The 12,278-nt window shown below is 38.4% G+C and overlaps 1 protein-coding gene across 14 annotated transcripts in view; it reads left to right on the top strand.

Annotated features, from left to right (window-relative positions):
• syngap1 (synaptic Ras GTPase activating protein 1) overlaps positions 1 to 12,010 on the top strand; it is a 149,598-nt gene extending 137,588 nt beyond the window's left edge. For 9 of the 14 annotated variants that reach the window (XM_031892381.1, XM_031892369.1, XM_031892380.1 and 6 more), the window contains one exon: positions 9,310 to 12,010. In XM_031892381.1, the coding sequence (XP_031748241.1) occupies positions 9,310 to 9,449 (140 nt within the window). In that variant the 3' untranslated portion in view covers positions 9,450 to 12,010. Of the gene's footprint in view, positions 1 to 4,539; positions 6,334 to 9,308 lie in introns of those variants that run through there. The other 5 variants (XM_031892373.1, XM_031892371.1, XM_031892370.1 and 2 more) reach the window with 2 other exon arrangements.
• The last annotated feature ends 268 nt before the right edge of the window (positions 12,011 to 12,278 follow it).

The raw sequence follows: 12,278 nt of genomic DNA, 5'->3' as shown, positions 1-12,278 counted from the left end.
AGAGGAAATAGCGGGCTTCTGGTGGCTGCCTTAGATGCACAAAGGTAAGAGATGAATGAAAAGAAAAAGGGTCAGTCTCATTGCTTCACCCATGTCCTGTCTTAATCACCTCATATTCATGTTCTTTGACCATGACAAAAGAGCAGCAGTTATATCAGTGCATATTCTGTAGCATACCAACTGGACCAAAAAAATATTTTATTTGGCTTTCATCTATGATGGTCCAGTTAGTTTACCACAGAGCTGCTTTATAAAATTTGATTGTATTTCTGTATTTCTACTTTCTGTAGTATAGTCAATAACCAGTATAATTACTTTTTGTTGTGATTTTGTCAGAAATGTTTACTTATGCTTAAACTGATGAACTTATAAGGATTTTTCCTCCAGAAAACAGCAGACTGTAGTTGGTTGGTTACTGGCCTATGGCAACAAACCTTTCCTTAGCTACACCACAGCCAACCTTATATAGGCCAAAAGCAGAGATAGGTAACCTCCTGCACTCCTCAGTTTGCAGAACTAAAACTACAGTGCCTTACTAATGTAATATATATACATTTTGTTTACTAGATGTCCATAAAGAAAGCAAATACTTACATCTCTCTTGTTCACATTTTTCTGCAATTGATTTTTTCAGTTTACATTTTGGCCTAAACGGCAATGGCACACGAGTCATTTTGTCACCAAATACCCCTTCAATAGGCTAACCTTGTAATCACTGTCATCTTACTAATTACATTATTGCTCAAAATGCAGTACAATGTATGGATGTATGTTATAGGCTAATTAAAAAATTAGAGCTTTCAATCCAAATAAGAGGGTAACTTAAAAACGCAAAAGCAGAGGTTTTCCAGGCTGACCTCTGATCTGCTCTGCGTACCCACACTCGGACAGTTGCCATAGTTTGTAATGCAGGTACATGGAGGAGCGTAAGCATGCAGTTCCGCTTCTCTCGGCCTGGACAAAAACACAGGGCTAAGAGAAGCGGATACCCGTATATGCACTGTGTGCCCTCATTCTTAATTGCTGCAAGTTAACTGCAATAGAAGAGCGAGTACCCATTTCAGGTGCTCTGTGAGTGCTCCAACAAGTAGTCTTGAAGTTTTGGGAGGAAATCAGGGAGAGCATTTCAAATATAAGGAGCAGCAAGGCAGAAACTATTAAGGTGGGAAACAGCAGTAGTAGTGGGGGGTACAAACATGCAGGTGATGGAATGGAAACCCTCCGTCAGCACATATAAGAGACAGTTTTCGACCCAACACTGCTCAAATTCACATTTCTGTACCAGACACTACCTGTTGCTGCAGTAATAGGTGGTTTTCATTCATGTTGGTGACAGGAAGTTAAGCGGATGATAGCAGTTGTTTCTCTGCAATCAGAAATGCCCTAGCATAGAAACGCTATGGGTGCAATTTGCCTCACAGTTTCTTATTACCTTTTTACTTGTGCTTGTGATTAATAATTTGCAGTAATTTTATCCATGTAGTTGTTGGAAAGGAACATCTCTTAATAATAATTACGTTCGCCAGTGTCGCATTATCAATTACAAACCAGTACATTTTAGACACCCAGTTCTCAGTGCCTTAACCATACATTTCCATGGATCCTAGCTAATTATACAGGGTATTTTAGAAGAAATGGCACATCTATAAATAAAAGAAATCTCAGCAGCCCAGCACTGCACTGTCCCTCATTCTCTTCCTGTTGCATGCTGAAAGAAAGACTCTGGCCTTAAAGGAAAAGGAAAGCTACATATGCAGTTTTTCCCCCCAACATATTAGCCACAATAGGGCAAGCTAGAACGCTATATTTATTCTGTAGAATACCTTACCATACCTCACTAAACAGCTATAGGAGCTCTCTGTGTTTAAGAAAGCAGCTGCCATATTAGCTTAGTGTGATGTATCTTCCCTTTCCTCCTGCTTTGTATCTCTGGTTGTCTTGTAGCTCTGGGCTCAGATTTCAGCAGGGAGGGGAGGAGGGAAAAGGGAGAACAAAGAAGGGAGGGGAAGACAGAAGCAAGCTGCGCAGGCTCATGCCCATGACTGGGAGGTTTGGGCTGACTAAAAGAAATCTGATTCAGAAACCCATGTGTATACAATAAAAGCAAAGGAATGCCATGTTTCTTTTGACAGAAGACACAGAGCAGCAATAGTGTAAGTTCTAACCTTTCCTTCTCCTTTAAGTGCTCTACATCTGTAAGCATTTATGGCTAATATTAGAGGGGAAAAAAAAATCTGATTAAACTTTAATACAACAAAAAAAATATTTTATTTTATGACATTCTGTAACAGGTTTCCAAATGCAGCATGTATTAATTACTGCATGTATACACTTGCCATCTTTCATTATTTGGACAGATACCTTATCTATAAAATATTTTTTTAAACATACTGCGTAGCCTTACTGTGTAACTGGTCAGCATGCGCAAGTTAGGTAATGTAGGTAATGCATATGGTGGGCAGAGGGTTTGTGCTAGAGAAGGCAATTTTAGTAAATTGTGTTGAGTATTGGTGGTGTAATGTGTTATGGTAACTCCTATGTCAACTAGCCCCGATGGCAGTGCATACTAAAAGAAATTTATGAACCAAAGATACTGCCCTTAGTTCATTTAAGGACAAGGAAAGCCTAATTTCACTAGTGTGAATGTATTTTAATGGTAAAATACATTTTGCTTAAAGTACATCTTTGCTTAAAGGACAATGACAGTGAATCCAAGTTTTTCCCTAGGCTAGTGTTCCTTGTAAGAAAAAAATACCTAGGGAAAAAAGTAATGAAACTCTGTACCACCATGTTTCTTCCCTGTTCCCATTGTTTCTTGGCAGTCTTCTACTCCTCCAAAGCACTGCTGCCTAGATCCTGAGAGGGTGGGGGCACACTTGGTTTGGGCAGTGTGGTTGGAGCTGCAACTATATCTGTCATGAAATGCTTGGGGCCACGGTGTGTCAAAGTGATTAGTGTGTGTGGCCACAAAAAATGTTTTGCTGCTGTGCTATGCTTGGCAGTTAGAAGAATTACTTTTTTTACGTTTTGGGAGGTATGCAGTGATCTTGCTGGCATGTCTGTGGTTAATTTAATACTCTGAATTTCCTGGATAACTAAATGTTTTATTGTTTTACTATTAGCTTGAGTCAGCAACATATGATGAAGTACAACTGCATAAGCTGCATGCACTGGGCACAGAGGGCAAGGCAATATCAGTCATCTTAGTAACTGGAGAGTGGACATGGGTTGTGATTCCAGGTTTAAGAGGGCTAAGAGAAGGCATCTTGTATATATATATTTTTTTTTGCACTGTGCTCATTGCACTATTTTTTAAAATGTTTGCTAATTTTTGAAAATTAGACCTGGCAACCCTGATACACAGTTTAGCTGGATATTCCTCTGTATAGGCAATGAAAATCCCTTTGGTCTCCTTGGTCATTATGTATACCTCAAATCTACAAAAAGAAAGCTTTGGCACATACCAAGGGCCAGAGCACACAGAGAGTTGCCTGCACTCAAGCAGAAGCTGTACATTTAATTGCAGATCAATGGAACTGGGGAAGGGAGTGGATCCATTTCTCTCAGGCTAAGAGCAGCTGAGCCAGTGCTCTTTGTGCTCTCAGTCTAAGCCTTGGCACATATAAGGTGACATCAATTGGAAGGTTATGTTTACATTTTTCTTAAAGGCACTGTAAGTATGTATTTATGTTAAAGGGTAGAACTGCTTATCTGCACTACAACGAGAGCTGGTCCTTCCACATTGTTTCTGAAGTTTATTATATTCAGCATACTTTGGACCAGCATGCTTTTAAATGACTGTTATCCTTAAGTGCCACAATGATCACAGCACACAAACTTTAAATGCTGTTGATTAGACAGGCCTTGAGTATAGGCCCCCATTGGGCTTTTCACCCACAGGTGCTCCTGCACATAGGCCAACAATTAGATAGCTTGTGCAGTTAATACTTATTGGCTGGTACCATTTTTTGTACTTCAAGAATTCAGTGCAAAGATAAGTGTTTGACATGAACAAATGTGGGGGGAACGATGTTCATTGTGGGTAAATAAATCAAATTAAATGAAGTTTGGGAACTATTCTTTGTTTATAGGTTTGCAAAATGCATCAGGTATATTTGTTACCTAACAAGGTAGGCACTGTATTTCCCAATACTGAATTATTAAGGTTATGTAATTACTAGGTCTAGTAGTCAACAGTAACCAGATATTTGTTTTTAAACAGGAGGTTAGTAAATACTTTGTAGGCTGTTAGCATCGGTGCAGGCATTTATTATATTATCCTTCTTCAGAAAAGCTCATTACAGATTTCTATTATTATGGGGACTGACAGTGTAAAACAGAAGCCAAAAATCACAAACTAATCAGTATTTGTAAAGTTAAAAAAGTAATTGAAAGCAGAGAGATGCTGATGTAGTAATGAAAATTAATTTAAAAAACATTTCAATAGCCTTTCAATAACTTACAAAAACAAACGTTAGTAGTAAAATGCCATTGCTCAAAAGGGTTCCTTCACTACAGGAATTAATTGTGTTTTTCTAGGTCTGAACTGTTGAAAAATCAGCGATGTTTTGCTTGAAGAAGATGTCTTAATAAACAGAGTGCCAAAAAAGTAAAATGCCCAAAGTAGAAGCTGTACTCCTTGAAGATGACCATTTCTTCAACTTCACAGTTTAATATAAAGACTCCATGGTTCTACATACACTTTATGGCTACATTTATCCAGAATTCCCTGTTTATTACTTGAATTGTCTATTTAAGCCATAACTATTGCTGACTGTATAATTAACACACAGCCATGTAATTACCAGCAACAAAAAGTCATACTGAAGAGCTCAGTCAATGTGCCACCTTTATAGAATACCACCTTTCCAGAAAGCATTAATTTTTGCCCTGCTAGAGCTGCCCTGGTCATTGTAAGTAAGTAAAGTTATAATGAAGTGAAAATGTCAGGAGCAACAGTTCAGCTGCAAAGTGGTAGGCCACACAAAGTCACAGGAACAGTCTACCAAGTGCTGAAGCATGTTGTGCATAAAAATTGTGTGTCCTTAACCTGAAACAATCATTGCCAGAGTCCGAACAGCTGCATACAAGCCAAACATTTCTATATGCAATGGCAATTTTAAATGGAGTGATGTAAAGGTTGCTGCCTTGGACTCTTTAGCAACCATGAGATACATTTCACCACCTATCAATCTGTGGAACAATTCTACATATAGTTGAAAACACCAGAAGAACACTACCTCTATGAAAGCATAACTGTAAAATTTGTTGAAGGAGGCATGCGTAATGCAGAGTGTAAATTTTTAGCGAAGGAGAGATAATGGGATATTTTTATTGCTCCTGGCACAATAATGTCCTTCTGCACAAAGCAAGGTCTGTACAGAATTCTTCTGCTAATATGTAAATGGTAAAAGCTCCCTGGTTTGCACAGAGCCTTGACTAGTACAATAGATATGGTGTTTTATTAAGGTTTGGGCAGTGTTAGATTTATGCCTCACATATTACTTACAACTATGGCCAATAAGCTCTATCTTGATTTTATCTTTCTACAAAACATTTTCCCACATCACAAACATGTCTCTTACATGCTCGTTGGCAAACTTTAGATATGATTTTAAATGGTAATGGCTTCTTTTGTGCCTCCTTCCCATCCATCCCAGGGTTATGCAGAACCACTGATTTGGTTGACCCATACCAACAGTGAAGTATGGTGGTAGTAGAATCATGATGTGGGCATTTTCATAAGCAAGGACATCTTGATAAAAAAGAAGAAACAGGTGGTGAAAATTATAGTGAAGTACTGAAAGAGAATTGATTCAGTCTGTTAAAAAATCAAGCTTGGACCTACTTTCATCTTCAACAGGACAGTGATCCCAAACACATGTCCAAAGGCCAAAAGCAGAATAACAAAAATAATAGTAAAAATACAATTATAGTAAAATTAAAATTTGAATGCCCTACATTGATCAAGTCAGAGACCTGATTTCAGTCCAATTAAGATCTGTGGCACTTTGATGTGGCAATTTGATGCTTTATGATTTAAGGTTCACAAACATTATCTGACTACCCTGCAAATTCTGGAGGAACTATGCCTGGAAGAATGGGCCAAAACCCACCATGAAATCTGTGAACATCTGGAGTATACTTACCCCAAATGACTGGTTTATACAGTATTATAGGTTGAGGATTGAATATTTATTTAAACCGGATAATTCTGTTATTAGACATTTTTCTGAAGATGCGTTCTATTATATATATATATATATAGAAAAAATGTTAAACATCGAAATTGAGGTTCAGTGTTTTTAAATAAAAATATTACAGAGAACAACATTTCAGTGTTGGATTTGTTATTCGATAAAATTAAATAATTTGTCAGGGGTTTGAATATTTTATAATGTGCTTTATTAAGAAGCATACAAAAATATCTATGCAGGTTGTCAGTGCAGATAACATATATCATAAGGTTCTCATATATCCTTTAAATTAAGAGGACAAGCCCATTTTGTGTTCTTTCACCCTGTAGATAACAGTCCACAGATTTGTAACACTGGTAAAAATTATTGCCTCTATGCAACATTCCCACATTGGGATTCTGTCATTTTCATTTTCCCTTATATAGTTCCCTACTAAGCTTTAGTGCAAGCAGCTTGCCTTGATATTTTTGCCCCTGGTGTGCAGTGATTGGTAAATGCAGCAATGGGTTCACAGTGATATCGCTCAATAAGCTCCACACAGTTCAACAAAGAAGAGCCCACTTCAGCTGCAGCTGCTACTATACTGATGCTTCAGCAAGGGGTGGTGAAACTAAATGGGGAGATACTGGAAAAGTATTGGATTAAAAATAAAGGGACAGAAATGTAAGATTGTATAGATCAGAAAAAGAACAGCATAAAACAAGGGCTAAAGCATAAGGAAAGAAGAGATCAAAGAGAAACAAATTTATTAAGACAAAGGGATTAAGAGAATGGGAGAGAGCTGCAAAAAATAAAGGTAGCACAATAATGAATGGCTGGGGAACAAATGGATGAGACAAGATGAAGACAGGATGAGAAAAATGGGGAAATCTCCTGCTAAAACTAAGGGAAGAGGTTAGAGAAGTTGGATGAGAAACATACAGGGTGTGGGGAAAGGGGAAAGAAGCATGAGGAAAGTGGGGAGAAATTCAGAATGAGAGTGGGTAGAGTAATAAAGAGTTGAAGTGAAGTAGGGATAGAATACAGTGGTGTCCAGTTAAACACAAAGAGCTGACCTAGTAATCTGGGCTCATGTTACTCTAAAAGGGCCTGACTGCTATTTATATATACATAGATCTGTATGTAAGAAGTACATTTTTTAGAAAAAAAAAATGAACCAGTTCTTCCATAAAAGAGTATGAGGATGAGGGCGCCAAAGCCCAAATTAAAGTATAAAACTCGCCAATACAAGAAAGTGGTCCAGGTGCTCCAACCCCAGGCACTCACCTCAGGGATGCAGAAAGAATGGAACAAAGCAAAAATAGGTGATGGCCACTCAAAGGATCCACAAAAGGATCCCAAAAAAATTCTTTACTGCGTTCTGTTTCTTGCCATTAAAGACACCTAATCATAAGCTGAATAACAGAATAGTTTTTTCAAACCAAAACCCATCCATATACAGAAAAACCCCAGGCAGTTTATCAAAATGCATCCTTTTCCGCTAAGTGGTCAGTGTTTTGTTCCTATGACACCAGTTTATGTGTTTTTTTGTACATTGGACTTGTTTATAAGCAGATTTCAAAAGGCAGCTGTGCAGTGACGTCCTTTGAGGCTGTTGTTTTTTTTCTGTCTGTCTGTCTTTGTTGTTCAGCTTAGCTTTGCCAATTGCCATTGTTGTTTATCTACAAAATGGACCTTTCAAAATAGTTTGGTGCCATGATTACTTTGGACGGTGTTTCTCGTTGACGGCTGAGGTTGTTGCGGTTTCTCTGTACCTTCTGTTTGGGTACCAACTATTGGTCTGTTTTCTTTAGTTAGTTCACAATGCTTTAGAAACTCACGCATGGAATTACTCTGTTTCATGAATTTTTTTTTATAGATACACAATACCATTTAAAGGAACAGTTCAGAGTAAAAATAAAACTGGCTATGCAAACTAAAAAATGGCTGGAACAGATGCCTAACAATTTCCAGAACACAGATCCCTCCTTTGTATCTCTCTAACCCGTTAGTTAGTGAGCGACCCACATGGGACATAACTGTTCAGTTAGTTTGCTTTTGATCCTGAGCATGCAGGTTATATTCAAAAGCAAACTAACTGAACCATCATGTTCCATGTGGCCTCCCTTCCAGTCGCCTGTGTGACGGACTAACAGGTTAAAGAGATGCAAAAGAGTAAGTAGTAGAGTAAGTGATCTGGCTATTATGTTAGACTTACGCTTACGTCAGCCTTTATAGATTACATTTCTGGAAAACTGACTGTACGTTAACATTTTTATTTTGCACAGCCTATCTATTTATCCAAATTTATTTTAACACCGAACAGTTCTTTTAATCTTGAAACAAAAGTGAAACACGTATTGAACATTTAGAGGCCAAAGAGGACAAGATACCGGGAGAAGGCCTATTTACTCTCTTACATTTCCCTTGAAGCCCAACTTGAAAGCCAGTTAGACGGAGATCTGGGCTGAACATTTATGTGTTATACTAGAGATACAGGTACTTCAGGTTATACCAGAATAACTCATGTCCCAGTGTGTTCATATAATTGTAGCCTTGATTGGTATGTGAAATATTACCAATCTGGTTTGCAATATACAGTTTCTTAGTAATTACTTCAGTATATTGAATAACTGGAGTATTTTTATTCATTTGAAATCTAAAAGGCCATGAAATATTAACATATTTATCATTTCTTCTCAGTATTTCTGACAATTGAAAAGATGTTAAGGAAATTGTATTGAGTTGCACAACTTTTCCTTAGACTTGCACCGTGATAAACTTCTCACAACATGAAAAACTTTTCTGGTAATTTCAAAACTAATGATGTAGTGGGAAAAGGAAGAGGTTGTCTGGATGGGAGCTTGAAATGTGTACATGATACATTAGAATGTGAAGCCTCTGCAGCATATTTTACAAATACTAATATTACATAGAGTAATAATAGTTCTTTATGTTGGCACATGACCTATTTGTAGAGAAACGCATACATAGGTATATTTAATATCTGTATTTACTTGTATTTGTGTTTGCAGGGCACATTAAGATTTCTCTGCGAGTGTTTGTTGTGTATATGAATGCACCTCTGTTACATTAGTAAGTAAGTTCTATCTCTACCTTTCCCCCCTACAGGAGAAGAAGTTTCCCTCCGTGGGTACAGCAGACCCGCGTCTGAGGCTGGCGACTCCATGGAATGGGGCCCTCCCGCCTCTGCCTCCTCGACTCCAAATCACAGAAAATGGAGACTTTCTAAACTCAAGTGACCATCACTAACTGGAGCTGAGGGGTCCATCCAGGAGCCTGTGAGTGGGAGAAGGGAAGACTGGCATTCCCCCACTGAGGCGTCTGTCCTAGAGCCTGAGGGGGAGGGGGCTGGGAACCCTTTTCCCCCTGACTCTGACCCCCTCCCTCTGTGCCGTCCAGACCTGCGGCCGACAATCTGTGTGACCCCAAACACATGGGGGAGACACCCGCACCTGGGAACTGGAGAGAGAGAAGGGAGTAACCGCACTGAACTTACCCTGCTACTCTTTATCCTGCACCTTAATACCCTAAAATCCTATAACCATATAATTTCCTTTATTTATCCCTCACTCTCTTCTATCTCCCCCTTCATGCTTTCTGTCTCAGGTCTGAGGCCCTGAGATTCGCACTGACAGATCTGCACTGTAGGGGACTCCCTCATCTACACTCCTGCCCCTTTTACTTCATCTTTCCCTCCTTACTATTCTTTCTTCCCACTCAAAACATCTCCTGTATTGCCCTTTAGTTATAACTTTAACTTTCATAAATATATATATATCCCTCTTTTATCTTCTCCCCTTTATCTCCTTCCCCTTCTTATTTTTTTGTTCTGTGCTAAATGAGCACATTTTCATGGAATCAGCTGAGACGACTATTGTCACAAAGGAAGTAGGAGAGGAAACTAGGACTAGAATGAGGAAGAGCTAAAATACATGAGGTACATTTAAGGAAAGGTGTATATAAATGGGAAATTGAGGGGAAAAGAACGTGTGTGGTGCATTTTGGGTTAATGTCATTGCTGCAGGAGATATTAATATCCTGAGGGTGTAGGAGTGACAGAATCTACACATAAGAATCCTTTGCAGGAGCAAGGGGTGAAAACTTTCAGCTGGATATACAGGTTCGTTTGTACATTTTACCTCCTTAAATGGGCAGCTGATATGGGAGACTACAAGTCATCACTCATTATTATTATTATTATTATTATTATTGAAGGTTTATTTATTTCTTGAAATCTGTCAGTCCACTTGGAGCCGAATGAGTGATACGAGTCTCTCACCCAAAGAGCTTACAATCTAACTCCACTTCCTGTGACACGGGGAGATTATAAATAACTTGGCCTCAAAGGTCGCATGGAATTTGTGCTTGGATGGGGAGGGAGGCAGGGAGGGGAAATTCCATCCATATTAGTGGTTGGTGCCATAACCTGCAGGGCCCCTCTGCACCGCGGTGACAGGAGCTGCCGGCCCTGAAATGAATGTGCCAGTAAAGATATTCTGATTGTATTTGGTTCCTTTTGACGTTCTGTGTAAATATAAAACATTTAAAGAAAAGAGAATTCAGAGTGTTCTTCCGGAAGATATAAAAAGACAGTATTTATAGATCTTTATTGAGAAACAAATGATAATTTGGTCCTTAAAGGTTTCCAAAATTCGGCTCAGATTCTTTTATTGCAGAATATATAAAGCATTTTATACTATACATAGATATATATATATATATAGACAGAGACAGTGTTCATGGCAGTGCCCATAAGAGCTACAAATTACATTTACTAATGGAAATGTGGCTTTGGCTTTCACTGAGGCTGGGTTCTTGATCTCTGCAAAAAAACAAATAATGTTAAAAAAATCCAGTTTTCCTTAAGGCGAAACCTCATATGGCTGCTTTCTGTTTAAGTTCTGCCACTTCAGCATTAAAACATGAATACATACATATTAGCCCGTACAATTTTTTTATTTATTGGCTATTAATGCAAATATCATCAGGTAAAACACTGCTATGTTGTTACCTCAGTCGAGGGGTACACCGTCTTGGGGTTCTTAAACTTCAGCTGTGAGATACATTAAACCCCTACCCCTCAGTGTTTGCTAAAGGTTGGGAGCGAGGGCAGAAGGGGTACAGATGAAAGTGATAGTGTACACTGGAAAACAGTAACAATCATCTGCTCTATGGTGCTACCAAAACAGGAAAGGATGGAAACCCCTGCCCTGATAACATGTACAAAAATATAAAATGTTGTATAACAATTTCTATTGTACAAAAAATCTATAGAGATCATGTTGTAAAAAAAAAGTAAAAAAAATCAATGATCACAAATATGGATTGCTTCAGTTAATAGGCGTGGAGGGGCTGTATCGTGTTGGATGATACATTTGGTCACACGAGTGTTGTGCTGCTTGCTCTAGTGGTTCAGTTTGTAGGTTGGAGTGGCTGTTTTTTCTTGCTGTGATGTGAATGGCAAATACTAGAAGGATTAGTAGGGTACAGGCCAAGATGGGCAATGTCAGACACAAGGAAGACTGGGGTTCATTGTGTGAACAAAAACCAAGGCAAGGCAATAAAGGGGAAGTCATACAATGGAACAAACTAAGGCTGACAAGGACAATATAGGAACAGATGTGTATTGATGATCTGACAGGTATCTGGATTTTAATGATAAAGTCCAGCGAATCAAATAATCACCAGGTAACCAACAAGTAAAGCACTGATACCTACTGTTTTTTTTATCTTTGCTTATGCTAATTCTTCAGCAGTGAATGGACACATTTAATTTCTGTTAAAAAATAAACTGAGGGTGGAACAATGTATATTTTTGGTTTATTCTGCATCTCATCATCTCTCTTCTTCTTCTGTAACATGAATATATCTGTTTATTTTGTAACTTACAAAACATAGTCTTCAGACACTTGTATTTCCTTATCTCTTACATGCTAAATGAAGTAACCTAGGCGTGCGTTCTGGCTCATCCACTCCTTCATCATACACTGAAAAGAAATTGTATGAATATTGTTTGGATTGTGTTGCAAGGTGCAAGAAATCTTTGGTCTGTGCCACACAAGGCATTTTAATGTTTTT

This window comes from Xenopus tropicalis, chromosome 8, assembly GCF_000004195.4.
Source record: "Xenopus tropicalis strain Nigerian chromosome 8, UCB_Xtro_10.0, whole genome shotgun sequence".
Taxonomy (NCBI): Eukaryota; Metazoa; Chordata; class Amphibia; order Anura; family Pipidae; genus Xenopus; species Xenopus tropicalis.
Note: the sequence above shows the minus strand (reverse complement) of the source record. Positions and strands in the feature narration are given on the sequence as shown.